The sequence below is a fragment of the Ricinus communis genome, chromosome 10 (assembly GCF_019578655.1).
Source record: "Ricinus communis isolate WT05 ecotype wild-type chromosome 10, ASM1957865v1, whole genome shotgun sequence".
NCBI classification, from domain to species: domain Eukaryota; kingdom Viridiplantae; phylum Streptophyta; class Magnoliopsida; order Malpighiales; family Euphorbiaceae; genus Ricinus; species Ricinus communis.
This window is the reverse complement of record NC_063265.1, coordinates 1,400,496-1,425,291: the sequence shown is the minus strand read 5'-3', so window position 1 is coordinate 1,425,291 and position 24,796 is coordinate 1,400,496. Positions and strand designations below refer to the sequence as shown.

General features: G+C 32.3%; 3 protein-coding genes and 1 long non-coding RNA gene across 18 annotated transcripts; 2 read left to right on the top strand and 2 right to left on the bottom strand.

The window, feature by feature from the left end:
• Window positions 1–370: 370 nt before the first annotated feature.
• On the bottom strand, window positions 371–3,459 carry LOC125371293. Its single transcript, XR_007217596.1, has 2 exons — window positions 2,769–3,459; window positions 371–707 (listed from the first exon to the last, which is right to left on the bottom strand). It is a non-coding gene; the product is annotated as an uncharacterized LOC125371293 (long non-coding RNA).
• Window positions 3,460–5,214: 1,755 nt separating this feature from the next.
• On the bottom strand, window positions 5,215–11,207 carry LOC107261373 (protein FAR1-RELATED SEQUENCE 2). 14 transcript variants are annotated; one of them, XM_015720078.3, is made up of 10 exons: window positions 11,005–11,207; window positions 8,618–10,781; window positions 8,458–8,514; window positions 8,283–8,351; window positions 8,094–8,159; window positions 7,651–7,719; window positions 7,477–7,542; window positions 7,313–7,381; window positions 7,127–7,235; window positions 5,215–6,906 (listed from the first exon to the last, which is right to left on the bottom strand). In XM_015720078.3, the coding sequence occupies exons 2-9, from the start codon at window positions 10,715–10,717 to the stop codon at window positions 7,161–7,163; spliced, it is 2,571 nt and encodes an 856-aa protein (XP_015575564.2). In that variant the 5' UTR covers window positions 10,718–10,781; window positions 11,005–11,207; the 3' UTR covers window positions 5,215–6,906; window positions 7,127–7,160. The 14 variants fall into 14 exon arrangements, with proteins under 14 accessions (XP_015575564.2, XP_015575562.2, XP_048225522.1 ...); XM_015720076.3 differs by having other exon boundaries at window positions 5,215–6,006; XM_048369565.1 differs by having other exon boundaries at window positions 7,127–7,211.
• Window positions 11,208–19,424: 8,217 nt separating this feature from the next.
• LOC125371334 (secreted RxLR effector protein 161-like) lies at window positions 19,425–20,009 on the top strand. The gene has a single exon (XM_048380046.1). The coding sequence runs from the start codon at window positions 19,425–19,427 to the stop codon at window positions 20,007–20,009; it is 585 nt and encodes a 194-aa protein (XP_048236003.1).
• A 2,559-nt stretch (window positions 20,010–22,568) lies between these two features.
• LOC125368686 lies at window positions 22,569–24,557 on the top strand. Of its 2 annotated transcripts, XR_007214446.1 has the most exons (3): window positions 22,569–23,355; window positions 23,462–23,889; window positions 24,384–24,557. XR_007214446.1 is itself a non-coding variant. In XM_048370183.1 (2 exons), the coding sequence occupies exons 1-2, from the start codon at window positions 23,574–23,576 to the stop codon at window positions 24,389–24,391; spliced, it is 324 nt and encodes a 107-aa protein (XP_048226140.1). In that variant the 5' UTR covers window positions 23,300–23,573; the 3' UTR covers window positions 24,392–24,557. The 2 variants fall into 2 exon arrangements, 1 of the variants encoding a protein (XP_048226140.1); XM_048370183.1 differs by having other exon boundaries at window positions 23,300–23,889.
• Window positions 24,558–24,796: the final 239 nt, after the last annotated feature.

Sequence of the window (24,796 nt, the reverse complement as noted above, 5' to 3'; positions counted from 1 at the left end):
TATTTGTTCTTATCTTTCATTCTAGTATCAATATTAGAATATAAATATACAGTATTAGCAACATGACTAGAATCAACAGCTTTGCAAAAATAAAAAAAGCATATACAAATCAGCCAAAAATCAACTAAAGATAATCATAAAATACAATATAAAAATAAATCAGAATATTGTATTAAATTTTATAGTATTAGCAATTGTTTCTTCAAAAACTATAAAATTAGTTTCATCAGAAGAAGATCCATAGGATCAATTTCATCAAAAGAAGATCCATAACTAACTTTGCAACTTGTATCATCCTTATAAAAAATAAGAAGCATAAAAACATAAATAATGAAATTAAAAACACATTCAAAGTAAAAAAAAATAAAAATAAAGCAATTATATCAAATACCTTATCAACACCAATACCTTCTAAAACTTCATCTACATTCTTTCCAACTTCAACTCTAGGATCACGAATACAACCACTACTACCTAAACCATCAATGTTGGTATCAATAACACTATCACCAAAATCACCTTCAACATCACCATCTCAGCATATTACCAACAACTGTCATCCCTATAATCATATTTTTTAACAAAAGCTTCATCTTTAAAATCACACTCATCCACTTTTTCATCATTTTTGTCACCTTAAATCTCTTCTCTTGCACTTCATCTTTAACTTCTTCAAATTTCACGGACTTTTCATCTCTTGATACAATCTAAATAAATAAACAAAAATTAAATATTGAGAATTGAACAAGCATATCTAATACAATAAAAATTAAAAGAGAAAAAGAATCAAATCCCCTTAATAACTATATCTTCATCATTATCATTATCAGAATTTCCCTTATCAGTACTAAAAGCACGATCACCACCACCATCATCACTATGCTTCTAAACAAAACAAATAATAACAATAATAAAAAATCAACTAAAATAACAAATTCTATACTAAAAAATCTATTATAAATAAAAAAACAGGTAAGTAAAACTTATATGACTAACTTTATCATCAATAGTAAGCTTCTCTTTTAACGCTCTTAAACAATAAAATATATTAACAAATTTCATATCAATATAAAGTCTAAGACCAACAATATCAGTCTTCAATTTTATTTAAATAATCAAAAGAGAATCTAATTTCTCCTCAATAGAAACAATTGAACTTGAACTAAAACTTGTATTGCTCTTGGATTTATTAGTAGTATATGACTCAACATAGTAAAAATAAAAAGGAACTTCAAAATCTTCCTCATCGTCATCATTTCCAACTCAAGCTTCTCTGTCATTAGGACTTGAAAACATATTTTTCAACTTCAATTGAAATACAAAATAGAAAGAAAATAAAAACATAAATAAATTTTAAGTTAATAAAAAAATATAAAACAGTAAATAAAAGAAAAGTAATAACATTCTTTCTTCTATTGCTTCTCCAAACATTTATAGCTTGGAACATCAGTTATATTCCACTTCAAAGTTCGAGGAATGCTATCATTACAAAATAGAAAGTAATAGAGTCAACCAACAGAAGAACAAACTCATAAAACCAACATTAAAATGTATACAGAAAACCAATCAGTCTATAATTATACTGTTGTTCTTTTGCCTTCATCAGTCTTCCTATACTTTTTCCATAAACTTTACTCTTCAATAAATCAAGAGTAACATTAAAAACCTCTAAACCCCAAGAGAAATTATCAAGTTTTTCAAAATCAACACCTCAAAGTCAACCAAAGAAATCAATTTATTTTTTGATCAAGACAAAAGGAAAAGATGCAGAACATACAAGCAAGTTTCATATCATCATCATCATATTACTACCTCTTAGACAAAAGAACTTCCTCAATTGTTTGCTTATTTATTCTTTTAACATCTTTAAAATACTTACTAACTAAACCATCTGAATTCCTACCAAACCCAATCTCACTCAATTCACCTTGACATTTTAAACCAGTCACTAAAGCCAATTCCTCAATACTTAACTCAACCTATAACCACAAATCTCAAATCATATTTCAAATATATTAGTCTGCTCAACCTCCATAAGAAGCAGATAATGTATAAGTTGAGATTGCAACTTAAAAAGAGGAATATCTAAAAAATAACCAAAATTCTTTCGACACAACAATAACTCTTTCTCATCCAACTTCACTTTTATATTTTTAATAACATCATCAAATAAGTGCAAACCAATTTTGACAGTAAATTGATCTCCTTTTTAACTTTGAACACCCGCAACTGAATCCAATCAACTAAAACAATCTAACAACATACACTGAAAAAAAAAATCACAAACAGGTAACTATAGTGCAGACCAATTAAATTAAAAATAAAATATTAAGAAAAAGAAATTAACTAAATCAGTTCAAACACAACAAACTTAAATCAACTAGAGAAACAAAATTAAACAACTAATAATCAACAATCAACAATTTAAAATAAATAAAAAACACTCCTTTCAAAATATAATATAATCCAACAATAACATAATATAAAGAGCTCAAAAAATTAAAACCATTCAAATAGAAAATAAATAAAAACAACCATACATAAAACATGCAACAACAAAAAAAAAGATATTGATTACTTTTTTAATTTCAAATATTAAAAAAAATAAACTCAACATATTTAACCAACAGCAAAAATTTTAAAAATTAACATAAAAAAAAACAACAAAAAATCCTGAATACTAAAAAAAATAACAAAGTCGCAGTAAATAAAATTAAAATCAAAACAATATAAACCAAAAAACAGAAAATGAGAAAGAAATTATAAACCTGAGATTGACTATCCTTTGACTCCTCCACAAGAATTTTCCTTCATTTCTGAATATTTTCTCTTTTAAGTTCCTTTTCTCTCTTACTCGAAGGTTTTGAATCAACAACTTTGCTCTTAATAGCATCATCCTTTTTAGAAACCTTTTTCTTTTTATAGAAAATGTTGCTTCAATCGTATTTTCTTCATTTTATTCTTCTTAAATTTTCTAATTATTTCATAATTAGATCTAAGGTGAAAAGAAATTGAAGCACTACAAATAACAACTATTAAAAAATTAAAAAAAAAAAAGGTTAATAAGCTGAAATTAAGGAGAAAATGGAAAGACTAAACCTAAAAAAAATGCAGAAATGGAAGCTGACAAAGAAGTGGGTGTTTTTGGTATAAAGAGAGAAAGAAGAAAATTAGAAAAAAAAAAAAAAAAAACATAAAAAAATATAAAGAGAGCTTAAGATTATAATAACTCAAAATAAGGGGGTTTTTGGTATTTTTTCACAAAAACATGTAATTAGTATAATTTTCTAAAGAAAAGTCTAAATGGACTAAATATGCAAAGATTTAGCTAAAATATTCAAAGATTTAAAAAAATGGCTGAATTAAGCTGTGCAATAAAGTTAGCGGCGAAAGCAAACTTTATACCAACATAATTTAACTTGATAACTCAAACATAAGGAACATTACTTAAAAGAAAATTATGGCTCCACAATTTTTCATTACAAATTGTATAATTATTTGAAGGTTTAATTATCTTAATGACCTTGAGTTTTGTTAGACTATCCTAACATGTCCTATTGTTTTTAAAAAATAATTTTAGCATCCTCTCGTTTAATCATATTTAACAGCAAAAACACATGCTAATTAAAATTCAAATGGGATAATTTTTATATATTTCCCGTATTTTTAATATTAAATTACTTCTTAACATTTAAAAATTATATTATTATTATTATTTTATCTTATAATATTATGCTAAAAAGTCCTTCCGCCAGTATTCCTATCAAACAATCGTTAACTAGATTTTGTTTTATACTATTTGCTTCTTGATTTTTTTGTATAATAAATTAATTGCCCCCTACATTTTGTTCATTGCACTAAAATCTTAATGCATTTTGAAAGTCAATATGATTGAAGAACTAAATTGATAAAAAAATATAATTCTAGTATAATAGAATTGATAATGTAGATAATATTTTTATTATGATAATTTAAAGTGAAATTATATGAACTTTTAGTATTTTCTAAATATAATAATTTTTAAAAAATTTAAATTTACTAGAATTAAATTAGGAATAAGTACAAAAAAGTACCACATGAGTTTACTGTTTCACAACTTAGAGTATATGATTTTCTCTGAGACAGAATAAAACATGTGGTTATAGACCGTGATAAAAGAAAGATATCTCATTGTTAAAAAGTCTTGATTTATAAGGATTTAGCCACCTTCATTTTAATTAACCATCATTATCAATTTACTCATATTTGATAACATAAGTTTGGAGCTTAGCAACTTCTAATTTTGTTATTTGATCATTAAATCACGGTTTAAAAAGTTATTGATTCGATGAAATTGATTTAACGGTTAAAAAATTACTTTTTGAATTATTAAGCTCTAAACTTATATTATCAAACACGAGAAATATGATAATAACGGCTGATCGGAATAAAAATAATTAAATCTTTATCAATCGATATTTTTAATGATAAAATATTTTTTTTATCATAAAAGAAACAAATCTACCGCTTTTTATCTTAAAAAGAAAACACATACTCTAAGTTATCATTCCGTGAAAGCATAAAAATACTTTTTTGACTTTATTAAATTATACAAGAATTAGAACTAGTAAAAAAATTAATAATAAGTTTCTCTTTTTTTAATCTCCTAGTCACCGGTAACCAATTAAACAATAATACAAAAAAAAAAAAACGAAAAAATCAACCAAAAAACTAAAATTCAAAATAAACAAAAAATTTACATTCTCTTCCTTCGTCGCAAATGTTACTTGAAGACCTAAAGCAGGAGAGCAATTTATTTGACAAGTGTTTTTGAAAGAATCTTTTGCTTTTTTAATTTTTGAGATTTGATTGGGATGTGGGACTGATGAGTAAAAGTGCAGGTGAAGAAGGAACTGCGCTCAATCGTTCGTTTTCTTAATGAATTGGGGATCATTATTATTTTTTAATTTTATCTTTTTCGCTTGTGTTTAGGAAAATTTGGCTTTGCGTGATTAAACTTAACTAAGGTAATTTTGAGCAATTAATCATGGATTTGTTTTTGTGTTGGTTAATGCGAATTTCTGGAATTGATTTGCTGATGTTAGGATAGTTAATTGTTTTGGCCTTTTTCCCTGTGGTTTGGCATTGGTGGTGGGGAGAGAGAGAACGGTAATGATGGTGCGTCGGTGGCAGACAGAGTATTAGTTACAATGAACAATCATACTGTCCATAGGATAATTACAAAGCTGAATAAATAATTAACTAATAAACTTTAATGATGTTTCTCAAAGTTAGTTATCCACCTACGACAACACAAAAGAATTATATTCAGCAGTAACAATTGCAGAAACAGAAATTCATAATTGGAGCATAACCATGCATCTCCTCTTCTTATTAGTCCACTGAAACAATTAACAATCTGAAACCAGGCTTATAGCACCACCCAAACATTTTACAAAACTACATCTTCTGGGTCTACTGCACCGAGTTCACCATGTCATTCACACACCTAGATTGATAAGACCTGATTTAGGCAAATCAAGAGCTTAAGGATTCAAGGTTCAATACTTCTTTTCAACTTTGATTATCATGTCTTCCACCTTTTGCTAGCAACTTCTTTCGTCGGGTAAGGAAACTGGGAGGTTTCACAACTTTCTCAGATGACTCCTGGTCCATTGAACCTCAACACACAAGAAAATGGGTTCTATCAAAACATATTTTTTCATTGATCGCACATGTCCATCTAAAAAAGTACCAGTGGTTAAACATCCTAGAAAATCAACTTCTTCCGCCTCCGCATCCCAAACAACTGGGTTTTACAGAATTTCTCATGCTCTCTACCTTTTCCCCTTCACTCTGGTTGCTGTTGTTTCAGGCGAAGGCAGCATGCTTGCTAAACTTTCTACTGTCCCCTAATTTCACCTCTCATTTGCTCTTTCTTGCTGTTTTCCCCATCTTCCATTATTTTATTTCTTCTCTTTTGATCCTCCAATATTTCCTTATTTTCTTTTCCCACCCACCAGACTCCTAATAAGGAAAAACAAAAAGTCAAGCTACAAGTCGGCCAAACAGTTGGCTTGTGGAGACTACACTTGAGACATATTTATGTGCATGATAAACAGTTAGCAAACTTGTATTCCTAATCATTCTATGATACCAATCACGGAACAGATTCTTCTTGTAAATTATATGTATCAATTCATAGCTTCAAATCTTCCATTGGTATCAAAGCTTCTATACATTTTCAGTGAAATTTGTTCTCTTCTTTCGCAAGTCGTGTCAAAACACCATATAGGGATGCATCTAGAATTGCTTCCTTTTCAACCACTATACTCAACATGGCCATTTTCTCCTATTGTATGACTATGGTAATGACAAAATGTACTTTCAAGAGCCACTTTTTGCAGGAAGACCAAGTTAATCCATCTATTAAGAATGGATCTCCTTGATCATATTGAACAGTTCATGCTCTCATAGTAGGTCAAGTGATTGCCAAAGCAGCATGGCTTTTCTTCTACAGTGAAAAGCAACCACTTCTAAAAAAGTAACATTCAGATGTCATCAAAATTACATTTAAATGTACATTAATTGTAATGTTTTCTACGCCCAATATACCATGCTACAAAATTTTCATAGAGAATGAACAAAATAATTGATTTCATTATCTTTCAATCCATAATTATAGTAAGTGGGACCGAACCAGTCAGAGGTGCTTTGCAGGCTGCAGTGCCCCGAGAACAAAGCAATCGAAGTCCTGCAGGACTAGCTTGTCTGCCAGTTGCCGCAACAAGCCAACACCATTCTATGACTATAATTTGTACTATTTAACAAGAAACTAACATAGCCTTTTCTAATTACTACTTTCACAGGATGACTACGATATCTGATCCCCAAAACGAATCTAGAAATGCTGTAAATTCAACTGTCCTGTAAGCACAAGGGTTCATGGCATCTCATCCTTACAAAAATAAATCAATAAATAATAAAAATCTAAAAAGAGAGGAAGAATGGACATGAAATCTCACTGGAGAACTTTGCTGACAAGTTTTTTTGTGTGTTCTCTTTTTTTCTCATTCTGCTGGGAATGTACTAAAACTAATTTTACTAGCAAAGAAGCTAAACTATATATACAAGATTACAATCATACCTTCAGAGTGCAAGAACCTATCAATGTTTTTGAGTTAACTTGCAGGGTGCTTATCATGTAGATGCTTTGGTGCAATGCCAGGATACTGTGTGGAGCCAACAGGCAGTTCCTGCAGTTGTTAACTGTGGAAATAGAAAGGGATATACAAATATTTAAATTATTAATTTAGTCATTTTGAATGCATACCATATCTTGCAAATTACTATGGATGTCAAAACAGCCTTCTCCGGTTGTTGCTCTAAAGCCTAGCTGGCCCTGCAATCACCATGAACCCAAACCACCATTTATCACTGCGTATTACAATTAAAATCAAACAGTTCAATTAAACAGCAGCATTAAGAATCCAATACCAGTACTTGCAAGCTTTGTTGGTCACCAAAGGAACTTACACATGTTGGTATTGAATGTGACTGCCCCTTAATATGAAGGAAATCAATTTGTCAGAATAACATCATTATATCACAGGTTTGCTAGAAAAACATGATGTTAAGAGACCTAGGCCAGTATATTGGCAAGCAGCATACCAGGCTTGGTACACCCTGTTGATTATTATAATAACCATCACGAATTGGAGAAATTGAGTTCAATTGTCCCTGTGAGTAGTAATATGAGAAAGTACAACCACTGTCACTATGAAGAAAGACAGAATCTTATGCATGCCAAATATACAGCTTCGCCTGTTTAATATATGTGCAGATATAAAGTTCAATCAAAATTAAAACAACTAAATTACAAGTTTTATTAGCATGACTAATTTTTATTACTTAGTTGTTCTATCATATTTTACAATATACAATATATGTGTACAAATAGTCATAGAGTGGCTAAAAGAAATCTAAGAGGTGAAATAGTGATAAAACTATTCTCTAAGTTGTAAAGATTTTAAATGTCAAAAGTCATTTCAGGCAGTGAGGAAGTAAAGTTTATGACCATTATTTGCATTGCATCAGTACTTAAAGTTCCATACCACTCCTTGCATGCTGTGTTGAGAACCATAAAAACCATCAATAGTTGGTGGTCTAGAACCCAATTCCTACAGTAAAATCAAGGAATATTAGAAGGGAAACAGTAAAGTCAAAATAATTTCATAATCAATGATATCAAAACCAAGTTTCTTCGTGCACTATCTTGTGGATACATATCAGATATTTCATACCATATCTCGCATGTCCTGTTGTGGAACATAGCAATTATCAGTGGTGTGTGCTCTGGAGTTTATCTGCTCCTGCATAATTTGAATCCATATTGAAATGTGATACCGCACACCTATACAATTATTGCAACTATCCAAACAAACACTTGAGTAAGATTAAATTTCAAATATGACAAACCAATTGCTGGTAGCTGTCTTGCAAGCTGATGGTCATCTCTTCTGGTTCAGAAAGTACCTACAATAAGAAAAGAAATTTACTTCAAAAGTAAGGCCATACATTTTTCAACAGCAGCACCGTTAATAGTATCTTCTGTTAAACCAATTGACCTTTTACTAACCTTCTTTTTCTTATATCTTTTTCTTTTCTTAGATGATTTAACCATATTGTTGCCATGGTTCCCTTCTTCAGTGTCAATAAAACCATGAACAGGCAATACACCTGGTTCTAAAACAATCCTAACAGAGTTGTTGACACCTATACAACTTTGCAAGACTTCTTCAAATGCCTTGAAAGCAATATGATAAGCCTCTTGACATAGAGACCCTGCTTCACCAAGTTTAATGGCCCGTTTACATAAATCATTGAAACGCTGGACCCGGTAAGGAAGATGCTTTGATACTTCAGTAACAATTTGAGTGATTTTGGCATCTTTTGTCCATCGTTTCAATATATAGTGGGATGGGATGTTGGAAACACCAGACATTTGAAGAACAAGGATCGCATGTTTACAGAGAAAACCTCTATACTCAAACGAACGGCATGAACATTGAATATCTGATGCTGTTTCATTCCAAGCAACAAGAAAATTCCATCGTTCTTCAAAATCATCAACTCGAAAGTTCAGAGTTGCCCCATCTTCACTTTCTTTTTGAAGCTGACATGAAACTACACCCAAAACCTCAACCTGAAATTTCTTGAATATTGCATTTGTGTAGACTCTTGACAATTGTTTCTCAAAAGCCGAATGAGATCTTAATGCAGGTTGTTTATTTTGTGTTTCAAAATCAGCTTTAGCTTCCATGCTAAACCCGTCTTGCAAAAATAATTTGTACTGCTCCATAAACTCCTTCAATGTAGCTTCCCTGTGAATATACTTGTCAAAGAAAGAGGCTATACTTCCACATCTCTCAGCTGTAGACATCCCAGCCAAAAATATATCTTGCATATATGTCGGCACCCACTTTTTACGATCTTCATACAATGACTGGAACCACTCATCCTCTCTTAATTCAAATTTATCAACCATTTTCCACCATCTCTTTTCAAATTGTTCTTCTGTCCAAGACCTACAAATGCATTTGTTGAATTTTGCCAGGAAAGTTTCACCTTGAGTTACAGCACGAGACAAATTCTCAGGCATCTTACTCAGTACATGCCATAAACAAAAACAGTGGTGTGCATTAGGGAACACATTTCCAACAGCTTCATTTAAGCATTTCTCTTGCTCAGTAATAATTACTTTAGGAGCTTGACCACCCACTGCTTTATACCATGTCTGCATTAACCAAACATAAGTAGATGGGGTCTGCTCTCCAATCAATGCACATCCAAGTAACACAAATTGGAAATGATGATTCACTCCAATAATTGAAGCATAGGGTACCTTATAATTGCTTCTAACATAGAAAGTATCAAAGAAGACAACATCAGAGAAAAACCTATAATCGTGCCTGGCTTTTGAATCAATCCAAAATACATTTCTCAAACGTTTTTCGTGGTCGAGATCTAATGAATAAAAGAAATTAGGATTCTCTGCTTGCATGCACATAAAATGCTCAAGCATAACTTGTATATCATCATGATCTAAAGCCAACTGCAGCCCTTTCTTTTGAACTGAAACCAAAACAGATTGCTTGTTCCGTCCCTGGATAGAATTATAAAAATCATCTGGACAAATCTCATGATTATGCTCCTTTATGAAACTATATATAATCCACTTCTCATTCTGTGTCCTCTTCATATGCAAGCCTGCTTTGCAATCAGTTTTTATGCATGATCGTGGAGTCACAGTTGTACTTGACTCACGCTTACTTCCAAATCTAGAACATGCAATTTTTACATCAATAAATTTACCAGATTTTTTTGAACGACGACTAGCCTTTATCGTGATGCCAAATCCTACAGATCGAGCATATTCTCTATAGAAAGAATATGCCGCCTCCTTTGTTTCAAATTCTAAACCATTTTGGGGCTCACAGATCACACCTCTATTAAGAACATCATTTCTAATAGTGCTACCTTCCACAAGATCCCCACTAGTACAACCTTCAATTTCATTTGGTCTGCAGGCTCCTATAAGATGCTCACCCGTAGGAGAATATATATCCTCTTCAGTAACATGCAACACATCTGCACTATCCATTACATCAACATTTGTATTTGATCCCGTAACTAGTTTCTCGTGCTCCTGAGAAGGCAGCTCAAGATCTATCTCCATAAAAAGTAATAAACAAAATAAAAAATAAAACCTATCGGAAAGAGATAATCATATTAACAGACACCTGAAAAAGCCGAAAAAAGAAAAATGAATGTAGTAGTAATTCTAAGAATACAGTACTGCAGTAGCAAAAGATTCATAACCTTAAAGAAAAGAGTAAAGATATCATTGTCTCCATAGATTAAAAAGAATGGGAAATTTGTATATTTCATGCCCAAATTAGTTTGAAACAATATTAATAATAATTAATTAAGTTACCACACAAACTTTGGTAAACATATAGTTACCTAATTCGCTCACTCTCCCTTAATACTGCAAGCTGGACACACGTTCCAGTAGGTCAAAAGCGGGGATCCGTTAATGACAACTGTTTTGCAAGTGATGAAGAAGAAGAAGAAGAAGAAGCAGTTTCGCAGGTGAAGAAGAAGAAGAAGGAGAAGACATTAGGCGTGAATCACAGCGGTTATTATTATTATTATTATTATTATTTTGAGTTAAATGATAGCTTTTCGTTACTTCATCATGGGAAGGGTTAAATAACTTCAATTTTAATTATTGTAAAGAATAGGCCTAAAAGTTTTATTCAAGGACAAAAATATTTTGAGAAAAGTATGAATGCTATCATAATTTTTTATTTAAATTAATAAAATAAAATAATTTTTTAAATTTTTTATTTTTATTTCACTACCATTTTCAATTTTTTAACACTTGTACTTAATTTTTGACAATAAATTTTTTTATTTTAATATATTTACTATTTTTGACACGTAAAATTCAAGCTTATATATAATTTTATAATTTTTTCTATTAATTTATTGATTAATAAATACATTCCTAGTTAAATATTGACTCTAATTTAAAAAAAAAATAGATATTAATTATATTTTAATAGTAAATTAATTAATAAATAATTTTCTAATCGGATAATAATAATAACTCTATTCTAAAAATTAACATATTAATTATTTTAATATTATATTAACTAATAAATTATTTTTTAATTATATAATAATCCTAATCCTAAAAAATAACATCTTAAATTAGATTTTTAATATTATATTCAATAATAAATTAATTTTTTAATTAGATAAAAAATTTTAATTCTAAAAATCATAATAGCAATTATAGTATTAAATTATATAATACTAAAATTGATTAATAAATATTTTAAAAAATTATATTATTACATTAATAAAATTTTAAAAAATTAAAAAATATATTTAAAAATAGTTAGTCTGCTATTATTTTTTAAAATATTATAAATTAATATTAAATATTAAATATTTTATTAAACTGTATCTATCAACTTAATTCTATAATCGAAATAATAATAATGGTCGTGCAACACACATGTAAACAATTGGGATATATTAATTTCTAAAACCTAAATTTTCTTTTGACATATATGCTTAAATTTTGACATAAATAATTTTTGTTTTGATAGGTGTACCATTTTTTGACACATGGGATTCAAGCTTACATGTAATTTTATAATTTTTCTATTAATTTATTGACTTGTAAGTTACATTACTAATTAAACACTAACTCTAATTCTAAAAAATAAAATATTAATTATACTTTAATATTAACTAATAAATAATTTTTTAATCAGATAATAATACTAATTCTATCCTAAAAACTAATATATTAATTAATACATTAATTTTCTAATTAGATAATAATTCTAATTCTAGGAAATACATCTTAATTACAAACATAGTGTTTGAAATTATTAAGATTTGATAATTAAGTGTTTAAATTTTTAAAAAGTACAATTTGGTGTATGAATCTAGTAAATATTTACGATTGAGTATATATAGTAGATCAATAATAGGTCAAATGCTATCCATATCAGCTTTTTAAAAAGTAGTGTATCAACTTGTTAAAATTTAATAATCAAATATTTAAGTTTTTAAAAGTTATAATTTAGTATATAAAATTAATTTTTTTTTAATATTTGAGTATATGAATCCAATCATTATATATATATATATATAGACAAATCAAATTTTATTATATTTTCATAGTGAAAGATAATATTTAAATGAAAGAGAACAAAACTTTCATATAAATAATAAAAATTATAAAGATAGATAAAAATATATAAATAAATATCATAATCAAGATCATCATCCTCAATAATGATCGATTTGATATTCTTGCTATTACACATATTTGCATGCTTGATTTTGAGTTATTGTTAGGGAAAATTATATGTTTTTCTATTAGAATCAACCCCTTTTAGTTTTCTTTGTGTCTCAGGTGCTTTTCTAGGTACATCAAAATTAGAGAGAAATTAGACTAAAATCGGGCGCGTCAGACTGCCAACACGCCCTGATAACACGATCGTGCTGAGGAGCACGACTAGGGTCAGAGGGCATGCTGAAACATTTTACCCAGGGTGAGAAGAAGTTATTTGCAACACGGTTTCTGAGAATGACATGGTCTAGAAATATGCCCGTGCTGAGCAACACGGCCCAGATCCAAGCTGTGCTGAAGAGAGGCAGAAATACGATTTGTAGCTCAGCACGGCAAGGATCCAGGTTGTGCTAGTCAGCACATTCTGAAACACAGGCGTGCTGAGTCCCAAAACTAACTTAAAACGAAAAGAAAAAAAAAAGTTCAAAGTCATCGGAAATGAGATCCGAGACTAGCAACACGAAGCTCTCAACACCAAGAGTCTAAATATACAAAGATTTAGCCTAACTTTGCTTTGTTTATGTAAATCAGGTAGATGAAGAATCAGCTTTGACGAGAGGCAATCTCACTCCACTAGCGATGGCAACAGGCGAGACTCTCCAAGTAGATGTTCTTGGGGCTAGGGAGTCGGAGATCAGTGGTAGTTTCTCCACATTGCCACTGATCTAGCTAAAAAATGGATGGCAATTGCACGCCTCATGCTTTTCTCCTTCAAGCTAAATTTTTCGGTGAACAAATGGCAAAACTCTAAATGACAACTTCTGTAAGGTTGACGATGTTTCAACTCAAGCAAAAAATACAATGACCGGAGGGAGATCCAAGGTATCCAACGATGAAAAAGAGAAAACGGGAGAGAGAGTGTAGGTAGGGGAGAGGAAAATTTAAGGGAGCAAAATGGTTATTTTCTAAGCTATAAAAACTATTGTTTAATACTTTTAAAAAATAATTGTTTAATTGAGACACTAAATTAGGTATTCATATCCATTTTTTTTCTATATACTTATACACATACATAATTAATATATCTATATATATTCCTTGCATTTCCAAAGTAAAGCTTATGCAATTAATTGTTAGTAAAGTGTAATTTAAAATAAAGAAATTTTTATAAAGTTGAGTATTTCAAGTATTAAAATCATTAAATTATAGTGCATATTTTCATCTATGAGACTAATTATGAAATTAAGAGAAAATAAAATGATGACTTAAATAATTGTCTATAAAATACAAATGAAATTAATTAAAATAATAGTAAGAATTTATAAGTATTACAGTCTTCCTTTAGGTTGCTGTCAATGCATCTTCATCATCTAGTTCTGTATAACCTCCCTGAACAACACTCTAGTACTCCATTAATCTAAGAAGATTCTCTATGAGCAAACAATAATGATCATAATCCTCTTCAAACTTGGGAATGCACGGTTGTGTGAAGCTGCTTGCCTCAGCCATTATCACACACATTCATATAGCTACACTTGTAGTATTTCACTCACTTACATAGTCATAAGCCTCTTTTGAAGCTCTGGTACTAGAATTAATAAGCTCATAGTTACACACTAAGAATTCTGAAAATAGACTCATGACTTTATTAAACAACTTCAAGCTATATATAGCCTACATGATAAGAATACAAAAGCATGAATAATAACCACGTACAAGTCATGGTGTTTGTTATAACAAAATTCAAGCTCAATTTTATCTACTTGACTTCTAAAAAAGGAACTTATTTACTGATAGAATCAAAATATTAGATATAGTAAGACTTAACACCTATGAGGTTGTTGAAATTCATGGACAAAGATATAAGAAACTTTGTTTGGGCATTGGATATTTATGCTATAAAACAGGTGATGATTCCATGGAACATTAGTTGTGATCCATATGCTGAGGGTGGTCTTAGTTTGCATTTTTATAGAAGAGATTTGTTTATAATTCGGGTGTGTCTTGTCTCTTATTTTCATTCATCTATTTGGAATTCTATTAAGTCATGTTATCTGGAGATGTTGAGGAATTCAGTTTGGGTCCTTGGAATAAGCTCCAATATGAGTTTTTGAAATTCTAATTGGCTTGGTTGTACCATATCTTATCACTTAAATCTCCCATGGACTATTAAGCAAAATTTGAAGGTGAAGGTTAAATACTTTCTAATTAATGGTCATTGGTAGTTTTTTCAAAAATAACTTGTGATATATTATCATTGTAGCTTTCTCCTGTTTTCGATGATAAGTTTTTATGGATGGGTTCTTTTATAGGTGAGGTGTCTTATAAACTCATTTTAAGCTCATACTGCAGCCAAAGGGAATTGAGTGGGGGAAAGTTAATTTGGCGGAGTTTTTTTTCCCCTATCTAGATCTTTTACATGTTGGTGTTACAGCATAACAAGTTACTTATAGATGATTCCTTGGGGAGACATGGGGTTATGCTGATCTCTATATGTAAACTCTGTCATTCTCATTATAAGACTACCTTCCACTTATTCTTTGAGTGCTCTTTCTCTGCCTCAGTTTGGCATGCACTTTCAACAGCTTTTCGTGTCAATCTTACACGATTTCATGATATATTGTTAAAAGTAAAAGAATAAGCAACACAAAAGTCTCAAAAAGCTTGTACAGTCCTCTTCCTCATAGACTTCCAAAAAAGGGAGCAACCATTTCTGCTAAGGAGAAAGGCCACTTCAACCTTTCCTGAAGAAGAATTAGACGTTAGACATAGGACTTAAGGCAACCGTTAACATAAACCTTAGGCTACCGTTGAACATTGTGTATATAAGCAACAATATTCAATCTGTAATCTTCAGAATTCTTAATACAATTCATTATTTGATTACTCAAAACTTCAACATAGTATCAGAGCAGGTTTAAACTTGTAATCATCATTTACCTTTCCTACAACAAACTCAGCCACAAATTCAACCATGTCTCAAAACGACATCACCAAATTAACCAACATTGTGCTAAAGGGCAACCAAAATTATTTTGAATGGTCAAGGTCTGTTTACATCAGCCTAAGCAACAGAAAGAAATTAGGGTTCATCACAAGGACCAGAAACAGACCGAGACCAGTCAATCCAGATGTGCCAACAAAAGAAGAGATAGAGGAAATTGAAGAATGGAAAATGATAGACCATATGGTCATGTCATTGCTTATAAACACTACGGAACCCCAAATTTCCCGACTGTGTATGCTACTTGGACCATCGCAGGCAATTTGGAAAAAAATGAAGAGTTTATATGGTCACGAGCAAAATTTTACTCACATCTTTAACCTAAATAAGAATTATCATAAATCAAGCAAGGGACCCGAACCAGTACAGATTATGCAACAGAGGTACTGACTAGATGGGAAGAGTTGCAAAATTACCTCCCACCTACAACAGACCCAGACGAAGCCCAAAGAAGAGCAGAACAAGATTTAGTATACACTTACCTGGGAGGATTGGACTCAAAAGGTCACAAATCCTCCTGTCCAATAAGCTTCCAACAATCGACGTTGTCATAGCTATCATCCAACAGGAAGAAACCAGATGTATCACAATGAGCATAAATTTCAGCTTAGAAACCACAGAGAATCAGCGATTCCACCACACATGCATTCTCGCGAGGCAAAGACGAACGAGGGAGCGCTTCTAGCATCACAAGAGATGCAACCACTGTAAAAAAACAGGGCCACACTCACAACAACTGTTGGCACCTACACCCCCAGTTGCGGCCAAATTGTGAAAGGATCGAGTGGGGGAGCAGCGCGACCAACAGGGTTGGAGGCATATGGAGAAGAGAAAAGACAAAAAAAAGGTTCGGCGGAACAAGTCAAAAAACCCTAATAAAGAAATATTATGCAGCAGCGATAGGTCGGGTTTCATTAAAGGACCCGAAGCTGTAGACCCGATCCGACCCGAATCTGGAAAGTCGACCCGACCCGGTTCGAAGAGCTAGGCCAACCCGGATCCAACCCGACTCGCACAGTTGACCCGACCCGGATCCAACCCGGTAGAATCCACCTTGCAACTTACCCAATTGATTTCTCAACTCCAATCCCTGGTCCAGCAACAACAGCCCCATGGGTCAGATTCAGTATCAAACCCCCAAAATTATTCTAAAATTGCTAATATAAATAATACACATAATTGGATTATTGATTTCGATGCAATCGATCACATGACTTGGAATTCAACAAAATTATAAAATTTTATTCCCACAGCTGACTTTCAACATGTGGTCGTTGCTAATGGAGATCAAGCCAAAATTTTTGGTTTTGCTACCACTCAATTATTTCACAAAAATATACAAAATATATTACTCTTACCTGATTTTAAATCAAATTTACTGTCTGTTGGAAAAATAACTCGTAATTTAAACTACAATGTCATATTCTCACCCACTACAGTACTGTTTCAGGACCGAACTATAAGAAAGATGACTGATGAGGGACAATTTGAAAATGGATTGTACTACCTTAAGGACTCTACCAGTCAATGTCTTATGTCGACGAGACCGCTTGATCAAGGCATGCTGATACATTGGTGGTTTGGGCATCCCTCCGACCAAATTTTAAATAAACTTTTTTATTACAATTTAAATTCTAGTCATTGTGATATTTGTAAATTTTCTAAACATACTCGCCTCCCATTCTCTTCATCCTCTAGTGTTTCTGAAAAAAGATTTGAATGAATTAATTATGATGTTTGGGGACCTGCCCCCATTGCGTCTTATAATCACTTCAGATACTTTGTTATATTTATTGACGATTACTCTCGCACTACCTGGTTTTATTTGTTAAAAGGAAAAAATGAGGTCTTTACGTGCTTTCAAAATATTTTTAACTTTGTACAGAATCAGTACACCGCAAGGATCAAAAAATTTCGATCTGACAATGGCACTGAATACATAAATAAAAAATTTTCAGAGTTTTTTAAAAGGGAAGAAATTCTACATCAAACTACATGCATTAATACACAGGAACAAAATGGGGTCTCAGAAAAGAAAAACAGGCATTTACTTAAAGTCATCAGAACTCTTCTTTTTCAAAATAATGTTCTAACTACCTACTGGTTGGATACCATCTTAACTGCCACATATCTTATCAATAGGTTACCAAGTGTAAAATTAAAAAATCATAGTTCATTAGAAATTTTCAAGGGAAGAAAAATAGAATTATGGTACATTCGAGTCTTTGGCTGCACTAGTTTTGTCCATATCAAATGACATAAGTTCGATAAAAGTTCAGTCAAAAAACCTTATTTTTAGGGTATTCCGCAGAAGAAAAGGGGTATAAATGCTATGACCTCATAACATACAAAACTTATATCTCCAGGGATGTGTCATTTGTAGAATATGAACCCTACTACAAGGAGTGACCAATATGGTACTCCTCCAAACAACACTCATAGGCCACACACTTTACTATTTCTGCATAACCCTATTTTTTCTGATAGCAGTAGTCAAGAACAGGATAATCACCCAGAAGGGTAGCAAAATACAGACTCAAGGGCAATTCCTTTAGGGGGAGACAATGTGACAAGCAACGAAGAAATCAAGCCACCTCAAGAAGAAACTGCCTGAAGAAAATCCACTCGACCGACCAGGCCTCATATCAGGTTAAGAGACTATGTGTCCCATAAGGTATCGTATCCTATTCAACACTTCATCACTTATGAGTCAATGTCAAAACAGTATCAAGCCTATCTAGGAAACATCACGGCACACACAGAACCTACATCCTTTTATGAAGTTAACACTGACCCCAAGTGGTGCAAAGCCATGAAAGAAGAACTTTGTGCTCTAGAAAAAAATAATACTTGGGATATTGTTCCTTACCATCGAACAAGAAAACCGCAGGGTGTAAATGGGTGTATAAAATAAAATATAATTGTGATGGAACAATCGAAAGATACAAGGCTAGGTTAGTAACCAAAGGGTTTACCCAAACTTATGGTGTTGACTACTAGGAAACCTTTGCACCGGTAGCAAAAATGAACAATGTCCATATTTTACTGTCTGTAGCTACTATTTCAGGATGGAGTCTATTTCAAATGGACATTAAAAATGCATTCCTCCAAGGGACCCTGGAAGAAGAATTCTATATGACCCTTCCCCTAGGCCACAAGTCCACATAAGATCCTTCCCTGGTATGTAAGCTAAAAAAGGTAATCTATGGATTAAAGCAATCTTCAAGAGCATGGTATGCCAAGCTAAGCCTTCTCTTAAACATCGAATTCAATAAATACACTTCAGATTCCACTATGTTTGTAAAACACACTCACACATACACTATTATTATTCTTGTATATATTGATGACATCATCATAATTGGTAACGATAATAAAGAAATTGAAAAAGTTAAACAAAGGCTAAAGAGGGAATTCGATATCAAAGATCTAGGTCAACTATCATACTTTCTTAGAATAGAAATAGTCAAATCACATAAAGGCTTGTTTCTATCTCAAAGAAAGGATGTACTTGATCTACTAAAAGAAACTGGAAAACTAGGAGCTAAACCAACGAATACTCCAATGGAAACTAACGTTAAACTCAATTTGGAGGATGGTGATTCATTAACTGACATAAGGCAATATCAACGCTTAGTAGGTTTATTAATCTATCTAACCGTTACTAGACCTGATATTGCATATGCAGTAAGTATGATAAGCCAATTTATGCACACTCCTTGTACCAGTCATTTGGAAGCCATTGATAGGATACTTAGGTATCTCAAGAGCACTCAAGGTCAAGGAACCTGGATGAAGAAAAATAATACTAATACCATAGTTGGTTTCTCTGATGCAGATTGGATAGGAAGCAGTGACAGAAAATCAAATACAGGTTTCTGCACCTTCGTAGGAAGAAACTTGGTAACATGGAAAAGTAAGAAACAAAATGTAATTGCAAGATCGAGCACAGAAGTCGAGTATCGAGCCATGGCATATGCGGCTAGCGAACTCATTTGGATCAAACAAGTACTCATCGATATGAAAATAGAGTGTAAAGGACCCGTGCAGATGTACTTCGACAATCAAGCTGCTCGACATATTACATCCAACTCAGTGTTCCACGAACGAACCAAGTACATCGAAGTTGATTGTCACTTCATTAGATAAAAAGTACAATCAGGAGAAATCGAAACACCATTTCTCAAAAGTCATAATCAGCTAGTAGACATATTTACAAAAGCACTTAACAAGACAAACCATCAAACCATTCTCAGCAAGCTGGATTCTGCCAACCTATATGAACCCAACTTGAGGGGGAGTGTTAAAAGTAAAAGAATAAGCAACACATAAGTCTCAGAAACTGTACAAGCAGAAAGCTTGTACAATCCTCTTCCTCATAGACTTCCAGAAAAGGGAGCAACCATTTCTGCTAAGGAGAAAGGCCACTTCAACCTTTCCTGAAGAAGAATTGGACATTAGACATAGGACTTAAAGCAACCGTTAACATAGACCTTAGGCTACCGTTGAACATTGTGTATATAAGCAACAATATTCAATCTGTAATCTTCAGAATTCTTAATACAATTCATCATTTGATTACTCAAAACTTCAACATATATTTTCTATGCTTTCCTTTGTATCTCTTGTAGCTTTTTAGTAACTAATTGCGTGTAGTATTTTTAACAGCAATAATCTCTTGTTGCTAGTCTATTTGGATCTCTCAAAATAAAGTAGCTTTTAAAGATATTTTAGCTTCCATCAACTCTTATTTACATCAAATTTGAAAATATCTAAAGGAAATGGAGTTGTTTGAAGTTGGCAGCACGCATCCTAATATGAATGAATGGCTCATTTTTCGTACTCTGCAAATTAGAGGTATTACTTCTATAGCTCCAAAAATCTTGATAGTCCATAAAAGATGTCCGCGCTTTCAGTGGTATAAGATCAATTCGAATGGTGCTGCAAATGGTGCACCTGGTAGAGTTGGAGCGAGAATTGTAGTTCACAATTTTAGGGGAAAATTTCCAATTGTGCTTCCATTCCTCTTGGTAACTCTTGTACCTATGAAGCTGAGATTAGGGTTGGTGTTTTAAGTATTCGACATGCAAAGAGACACAGCTTGACCCACATCTGGCTTGCAGTAGACTTAACCAATGTTGTTTAAAGTATTTAGAAACATTCATCAAAGGCTCACTGGCAGTGGACAACTAAATGGCTTCAATGCCTCCATTACATTGATCATATTTCTTTTATGGTTTCTCATGTCTACCATGAAGCAAACTGAGTTGTTGATGTTTAATCCCATAAGCCTGTCTATCTTTCTCATGAAGCATGGTGGTTTAGCGTTCCAATTTCTAGTGCAATATTAGCTAATATAGACATGAATGGCTTACCTGGCTATAGATTTGTTGATTAGTTTCTTTCTTTCTTTTCTTTTCTTTGGGCTTGTCGGCCTTGCCTTTTTTTTTGCTACAACTTGTTTTTTGTATTTTATTTTCTTTTTCAATATATTTGCTTGGGTTAGATATAATGTCACTGCTATGCAGGAGCTAGTCTAGCTGAAATTTCCTAGTGCACCAATAATCTTGTTCCCAGTGTCTTTAAATAAATTAATGCTTTAAATAATTAGGAATAATGTAAAAGAATTTTTTTTTTTTTGGGTTTTTAAGCCTCTTTAACATGTGAGAAGGAGTTAAAAAACTAGGAATAAGCTAAAATAACGAGATTAACTATTAACTCCTTTAAACAGTTTACCCCTTAATAAAAATACAAACGAAACAAAAGGTAAAGAAAGTTAATATCAGTAATTTAATTAGATATAATAATTTATATTATTAAATAAAATAACAAAGTTCAAACATTTAAGTTAATTTCAAAACTAAATTTTAAAAAATTTAATAAATCAAGCCTAAAATAAGTTAAGATTTGATGCGAATTTAGTACTATTAAACTTGAATTCGATGAGAGTAATCAAAGCTTGGCTCAACTCAATTTGTTTACTATCTTAATTATTTCTTTTATACATTTATCTCCTTCTCATTAATTCTTATATCTTGTGATTTAATCTCAATGTCTTTCACAAATTATTTTAATCTAAGAAAATAAGTTTGGTTGTCCTATTCATTAATCAAGGTTAAACAAAAAGAAGAATTTTCTTTTAGTGGGCCTCATTCTAAATGCATCAAATGAAATCTTTTTAAGAATCGGTTTAGTAAAAAGGTCGAGAATGGAAATAAAGATTAAAAAAATAATAAGAAGGGTTATTTTGCATATGTTATTTGATTAAGTGTAAAATGAGTATAATTATGTTGCAGATTTTATGGCTGAAAAAGATAAGTTTCCAATGATTGGGTCTCTTTCAAAACAAAATGATTCTTTTTTTATTTCAGCATCTCAAAATCTAGTGCTAAGGTCAATCGCTAATGCTGACATTGCAGCAACTTCAAATTTGGATCATGCTAAAGATTGTTCAATGGGCCTAGAAGAAGTTGGCCAGGAGATTTTTGATGAGAGGAAGAAAAGAAAGATTGGGATAGTCCACCTGGACAAAATGCAGCTAGATAGAGGGGAGAGTAACTGTCATCATGCAGATTAGGTGACAGTTATTCCTCCAAGTAACACCTTACCAACGGCGGGACCTACTGGACAGGCCTGTCGAGACCAATGAGTTTCATTAGCTGGAACTGCCAGGGACTTTGCAATCCCTGGGTAGTCAGAGTTCTGGGCGATTTAATTTCATCTAGAAGGCATCATTTGGTGTTTTTAATTGAAACTCTAGTTCATTCGTCGAAGATTGAGGAGTTCAGTGTTAAGTTTGGGTTCGAAGGATTATTTGTTGTTGATAGGATTGGTAGGTGTGGGGGTTTGACTCTTTTATGAAAGAGGAGAGATGATTATACACTTTTAGGTTATTCAAATAACCATATTGATGTGGAGATGTGTATAGAGGGATATGCTAGCTGGAGATTTACGGGCTATTACGGATATCTTGAGAGGAATAAGAGGAGGGAAGCTTGGAATTTTATTCGGCATCTTCATTCATTATAATCGTTGCCTTGTGTTTAATGGGTGATTACAATGAATTATTGAACGAGGAGGATAAGAGAGGTCATGTTCCTATTCCTGCATGGATGTTACGTGGGTTTAAGGATGTGGTTTTGGATGTTGGGCTTTGTGATTTACCAGTTAATAGGCATCAATACACTTGGAATAGAGGTTTTAGGACTGTACATAGTCTGGAAGAGAGGATTGATCGATGGATGGTTACTCTAGATGGCATTTTTTCCAGATACTAGGCTTTCAAATCTTATTGCTGCTACATCTGATCATAGCCCGATAGAGCTGGTCATTGTCCAGGTTCTTCGTCATGGGCATCGTCGGGTTTTCAAGTTCGAGAATGGGTGGTTACATGAGCCAGAGCTAAAGACGGTGGTGTTGAACAGTTGGGGCATTAATGAAGCAAGTCCTTTATTAGATAAACTAATTCGTTGTGCTACTGCTTTGGAGCTGTGGGGTAAGGATCTTGCACTTAAATTTAAAAAACAAATTTTGGAGTGTAAGCATCAAATGCAATAGTTATGTTTGTCAAATAATTCTAATGATATCATTTTATTGTTGAGTTTGAAAAAGCAACTTAGGAATCTTTTCGCTCAAAAAGAGGATTTTTGGCATCAAAGTGCCAAGTGTTTCTGGCTGCAACGTGGAGATACCAATTCCAAGTTTTTTCATTCCATGGCTTCGACTAGAAAGAATATTAATAAAATTGTGAAGCTTCGTGGGGACAATGGTGAGTGGGTTGATAATCCTACTAGCCTTGCAAATATTGTTGGAAAATGTTTTAAAGGCCTTTTTGAATCGGATGAGGGATGGCAGGATCCGGATCAATCATTTGTTTATGGTAGAGTGTTGGTCGAAGATAATGAATATTTGGTAGCTCCTTTGACTTATGAGGAATTTCAGTGTGCAATTCTTCAAATGCATCCAGATAAGTCTCTAGGACCAGATGGCTTGAATCCAACTTTTTACCTGAAGTTTTGGCCTCAAATTGGTAATGATATTTTCCGTGCTTGTTCTCAATGGCTTAATAACATGTCTTAACCTGCTTCTTTGGAATGATATTTTGATTCCAAAATGTGAGAGTCTAGAAACTATGAAGGATTTAAGGCCAATTGCTCTATGTAATGTGGTCTATAAAATTTTGCCTAAGGTTTTAGCTAATAGGCTAAAACACGTTTTGGCTATTCTTATCTCTAATGGTTAGCCTACATTTGTCCCTGGAAGATCCATTTTGGATAATGTTTTGATTGCTATTGAAGTCATTCATTTTATGAGGAGGAAGACTAGGGGAAGGAAGGGGCACTGTGCTTTGAAAGTTAATATAAGTAAAGCTTACGATAGGATTAGCTGGAATTGTTTACATGTGATGCTTATGCAGATGGGTTTTGATTCTAAGTTTATTTCTTGGATTATGCTGTGTATTACTACTGTGTCCTATTCAGTGTCTTTGAATAGCCAATTGATTGGTCCTTTTTCTCCTGGTAGGGATTTGAGACAAGGGGATCCACTATCACCGTATCTCTTTATGATGCAGGCGACTGAGAGAAGAGGTGAGATTCATGGTTGTCTTATTAGTAGAGGTGCTCTTGCAGTGTCCCATTTACTCTTTGCAGATGACAGTTTTTTCTTCTTTGATAGTTCAACTATTGAGTGCAGGAAAATGAAAAGTACTTTAGTGGAGTATGAGCGTGTTTCTCGTTGATAATATGTATATTCTAGTATATTCTCATATATTCTAGTATATTAGGCACTATTTTCCTATTGCCTAATTAGGCACTAATTAGACACTAATTTAGTTTTCCTATTTTAGCTAAAGATGTGTATATAAATAAACACTAGTACTCTCATTGTAAAATACAATTTAGAATACAAATTCAGTCTTATTATTCTCTTCTACA

Excerpts from the sequence above, each read along its gene's own strand:
- LOC107261373 (XM_015720078.3), bottom strand. The coding sequence starts at position 10,717 with ATGGAGATAGATCTTGAGCTGCCTTCTCAGGAGCACGAGAAACTAGTT. Across the intron at positions 7,543-7,650 it reads AACAGGGTGTACCAAGCCTG|GGGCAGTCACATTCAATACC; the intron begins GTATGCTGCTTG and ends CTTCATATTAAG. Across the intron at positions 7,236-7,312 it reads ATAGTAATTTGCAAGATATG|GAACTGCCTGTTGGCTCCAC; the intron begins GTATGCATTCAA and ends TAACAACTGCAG.
- LOC125371334 (XM_048380046.1), top strand. The coding sequence starts at position 19,425 with ATGGAAACTAACGTTAAACTCAATTTGGAGGATGGTGATTCATTAACT.
- LOC125368686 (XM_048370183.1), top strand. The coding sequence starts at position 23,574 with ATGGCTTCGACTAGAAAGAATATTAATAAAATTGTGAAGCTTCGTGGG.